Genomic DNA, 5,000 nt, shown 5'->3' with positions numbered 1-5,000 from the left:
TGAGGCTGGGGATTTTCTTCTTCTACTGTTCTTGTCTGAAATATGTCGACCATACCGCGACTAATCTCATTGTATCTAATGCAGTACTTTAAAAGCAGTACACACATATTTAGAGGCACAGATGACTGGAAGTATATGAGGATATAAATATAGATATTTAGAAGTATATGGAAGTATATAAGGATGAATATATTTAATAGTATTTGAAAGTATATAGGATATACATATTTGGAAATCTGTAAGAATGAATATATTATATTATATAAGTATTTTGAATTCTGTGAGTATATAAATATTTGGAACTAACAGGAAGCAGCTTCACAATAAAAGCCCAGTTAGATCTTTGACTGTGAGACAGGAAGTGATATATTTCTGACCTTTGTAGATCATCCACTTCCTGTTCCGACTCATTTTTGATGTTTTTGGGGGTTCATTTATTCCTCCACTGTTTTCTATAAACATACATAGATCTTGTGTAACTCACAGACCTTTAACATGTGGAGGAAATATAGAAATAACAAGACGAGGATCAGATACCCAACCGATACCCAATCAGGGGAGGGAGGCGCTCGCTGACAGCTGTGACTAGCGGCAGAATAAAATAACATTCAGCTTCCATCAATATCACAGCGCTGACAAGACAACACACACACACACACACACACACACACACACACACACACACACACACACACACACACACACACACACACACCACACACACCACACACACACACACACACACACACACACACACACACACACACACACACACACGGCCCCAAGGACGGCCATAACTTATTCCACAATCGTTTAGTCTCAGCTCAAGTGGAAAATGTGACAACTTATCTCTGCTGACAAGATGCCGTCCCCGAGAGTGCAATTAAACCGCCGTGGATTAACGGCCCTCCTCCCGTCTGCAGGCCGAGCTCCGTCCTCTCCTCCTTCTGCTGCTTCACCTCCCCTCTAACCTCCCTCCTAACCTCCTCCCTCCTCACCTCCTCCCTCCTTACCTCCTCGGTTTGGACAATCTCAAGATAAAGTCCTGCATCGTCTGCAAAATGTCGCACGCGTTCCATAGTGGCAGTATTTGGAAGTATACAAGTAGATAGATATTTGCTATGCTACTATGTATCATTTATTCATCAGAAGTGTTGTTACTGTCCATAATATTGAGATATCGATGATCTTTGAGGTGTTTTCTCTCGTGTTGCTGAACACCTTGGAGATTATAGAATGTTAGCGTTAGCACGTCTATGCTACGCTAGCTATGTATTGTAATGATTGTAACAGTGTTGTTCACTTGTACACTTGAGCTTCTATCTTTATTCTGATTATAAAGTGAAATCAAATCATCTAGATCATTCTCATGTTTATAGACCACAGTGTGTGTGTGTGTGTGTATGTATATGTGTGTGTGTGTGTGTGTGTGGCCCCTGGGAGTCCAGTGAAAGCATTTCACAGCTTTAAACGTTATTTGAGGAGGGCTGGAGGGCTCGACACCGACGACAGAGCTGTCAATCAAGCTTATCGTCACAGCAACACACACACACACACACACACACACACACTGGCAGCTGTCAGTCTAAGTGTGTGTGTGAGTCTCGTGTCCATCAGTCTGACAGACAGTTAAAGCAGCATTAAGCTCTGGCAGCTGGATCAATGGGGAGACAAATGATGGGCTCCACCGCGGAGCTGCACAGCGGGGCCCTCCGGGGCCAAGCAGGCAGCCCTGTGGCGGAGCTGCGTGTGTGAGCCCTGTGACTTCTAAATAAACACACATCAGGACCCTTTTAGTTTGGACATTGCTGCATAGAATCACCACATTAAATGTGATGCATTATGGTTAATATTTCCCATGACCCTTTGAGGCCCACCTGATGACGTCGTCTCACCTGTGCTGACTCCGGAGTTGGCGATGACGGTGGCGTCGGTCCACTGGTCGGCGCTGGAGACGGAGTACGAGCGCTGGTGCATCCCCTCCAGACCGCGGCTGTTGAAGGACACCAGGCTGACGCCGCTCGCCATCTGAGACGCCGACGAGCTGCTGGTCACCTGACCTGAGGGAGGACGTAAAGGGTTAGACGTGTTCCCACAATGCACCTCTTTCTCTGACTGGCTGTGCGGTGTGCTAGCTAGCTAGCTAGCGGAGATGAGCAGCGGCTACAGAGCTCTCACTCTTCTCTAAATCTAGATTTGCTTCTGGAGACACGAAAGACTTTAAAACACCTGGAAACACCTGGAAACACTTTAAAACACCTAGAAACACGTTGAAACACCTGCTTTTAGTCGTGAACTTATTTTGGGGGAAACACGTAAATATGAGGTCTAGATATTCAGAAATATGAGAATTCAAGATCTGGAATTCATTCATTTCTTTTTATTTCAATTTTTAATAAATACATAAACGTATGCGGGGGACCTGGTAGACTTTTATTTTGAAGGGGGGGGGGTCAAAAGAGAAGTTGTTCAATACAAAAGCAGCTTCTCACAAGCCGGCTGCTTAAATCAAACCCTTGAGTTGTTAAGAGGCTGACCCCCCCCCCCCCCCCCATTCTCTCATTACAGCTCATTTCTTGGTGCTGGCTGAGCGGAGCCAGAACTCTGATTGCATTAATATTCATGACAATAATTAGTACACGGAGTACGGCTCACTGAATATTCATGCTATTAGCTCGGGCCTCCTGTGTGTGTGTGTGTGTTTGATTTAACCGCCTCATAAGAGCTGCTTCATGTGTGTGTGTGTGTGTGTGTCGCTTCTCTCTCCACCTTTTGTCTTTTAACTCGTCTCCCCGAGACGTTAAATCTTTTGAATCTTCAACCTTTATTGAGTCACGAAGGACAACAACATGCTCGTGTTTACGATACGAGCAGCAATAATTACTTTGATTATATAATAAATGTGTCGCCTTTAAAATACAAACAAAAACACTTTAATTCTAAGTTATTATTTAAGTATTTTTAGATTATTTATCACGTAATTCTTTTGTCTGATTTCTCTCTAAACGTCTTATTTTGAAGGTCCTCTCAGTCTCCAGGTGTGGCCGTCCTCACCTGGCGCCTGTCCCAGCTGCAGGCTGCTCATGTCCTTCGTGAGGCCGTTGGTTTTGGGACTCGGTGCGGCGGCGGCGCAGGTGGACACGGCGCGAGGCGGCCTCTTCCCCGGGACCTTCACCGTGGTCCTCAGCAGGTCGATCTCCTTCCCGTGGACGTTCTGCATGTAGTCCTGAAGGGGACAAGGACGGGGGACATTTAGGACATGTTTAGAATCTGTAGCTGTGGATGTTGATGAATAAACTGAATTGAACCGTTAAAAACGTGAATAACAACAAAGGAAATGCAGCAGAGATTTAACAAAGTGTCTCTGTTTTTTGGGGATTAACTCGGGATAATAAAGCAGATAAATCCCTGAATTATACGACGGAAACAAAGACGCACTAATCCCTCAAAGCGGCGCTGAAGTGGCCGAGCTCGCCCGGCTCTGATTGGCTCCGCCCCCTAAACACGGCGGGCCCGCCGCCCGGGAGCCTCAAACGCCTCGAACGCCCCCCGATGAGGAGCTCTCCTCCGGATCACAGAGGTGAATGAAAACACGGTAATAAGAGACGAGAGGCGCTTGTTTAATTCACCCCCCCTCTGACCCCGGAGAGGAGCAGGGCATTGTGGGAGGTGGGCCTCCTCTTCAACATGAAGAAGACGAGCAGAAACAAAGCTCACGACCCGCTGGGACGGATTAAAACCACCGAGTGTCCCACTGAACTGCTTCAGATGGGACGAAGAGGACATTTAAAGGAAGTGAGGACATCTTTGAGGGATGAAGACATTTTATAGACAGTGTAAATACGTGGAGAGTGAAGGACACGTCTCCTGGTCCTCACGTCCTCCAGAGGTTTAAGGTCTTTAGGGGGACAAGTCCGTCCAAAGAGTGAAGACACAGAAACAGGAAGAACACCTGTGAACTGAAGCTCACATTAACCTGATTACAACCTTAAATAAACCCTAAAGCGACGAGGACCAGGAGGACCACGTCCTCACCGTCCAGCTGTAGGACTCTAATTGGTCCTCACACACACACACACACCGTCCCCCGGTGTGGCTCCGCCTCCTTCTGGCAGCTCGGCTGACAAAAGGCCAATTCAAAGCCAAGTGCTCTCGACGGCGTCTTAACAAGCCACCGGAGAGTCCTCGAGCCAGCGGCATGCTGGGTAAACCCTCCACACACACACACACACACACACACACACACACACACACACACACACACACACACACACACACACACACACACACACACACACACACACACACACACACACACACACACACACACACACACACACACACACACACACACACACACACACAAACACACTGCCCTCTCCGACAGATTGACCGAGGTAATTGAGTCTCCATTTGCATCGGGGAGCTTTCATCATCGGCACCCGGTCGTCCACACGGCGTCCAGGACGGATGTATCGACCCCACACACACACACACACACACACACACACACCAGCTGCCGTCGGTGTGTGTGTGTGTGTGTGTGTGTGTGTGTGTGTGTGTGTTGGTATAAATGGATGCATAAAGATGCACCAGGACCCGACACATGAAAATCCATAAAGAGCGACTGAAACACGACGGATAGAAGAAGAAGAGACGACGGCTGATGAAGGAGGAGAAGAAGAAGAAGAGGAAAGTGTTTAAACGCGGATTAAAGAGACACGGTGTCCACTTTATTAGGTACAGCAAACACGAAGGTGTTTCTGTTATTTTGTCCACCCCATTTAGACTCATTAGTCTGAACAACAATACTTCGAAGGAATGTTTTATGTTGGATACATATAACAGTTTTTTAATAAAAAATAATCCGTTTATTTTATTCATGTTAATTAGTATTAACATGTATTTTTAATTATTAGTTTTCACTGTTTATCATCATCGTGTATAATGATTTTAACTTGTTTATATTATTCTTTTTTTTTTAAGAGATAGTAATTTAT

At 46.0% G+C, this 5,000-nt stretch overlaps 1 protein-coding gene across 1 annotated transcript in view; it reads right to left on the bottom strand.

Moving 5' to 3' along the window:
* LOC142952865 (arf-GAP with GTPase, ANK repeat and PH domain-containing protein 1-like) overlaps positions 1-5,000 on the bottom strand; it is an 89,897-nt gene that overhangs the window by 27,233 nt on the left and 57,664 nt on the right. Inside the window, 2 exon segments of the mRNA XM_076094858.1 lie at positions 1,896-2,060; positions 3,055-3,226. Of these exon segments, the coding sequence (XP_075950973.1) occupies positions 1,896-2,060; positions 3,055-3,226 (337 nt within the window).

This window comes from Anarhichas minor, unplaced genomic scaffold (genome assembly GCF_050575085.1).
Source record: "Anarhichas minor isolate MPS153535 unplaced genomic scaffold, ASM5057508v1 ptg000018l, whole genome shotgun sequence".
Taxonomy (NCBI): Eukaryota; Metazoa; Chordata; class Actinopteri; order Perciformes; family Anarhichadidae; genus Anarhichas; species Anarhichas minor.
The sequence above is the reverse complement of the archived record's forward strand: the minus strand, read 5'-3'. Positions and strand labels throughout refer to the sequence as shown.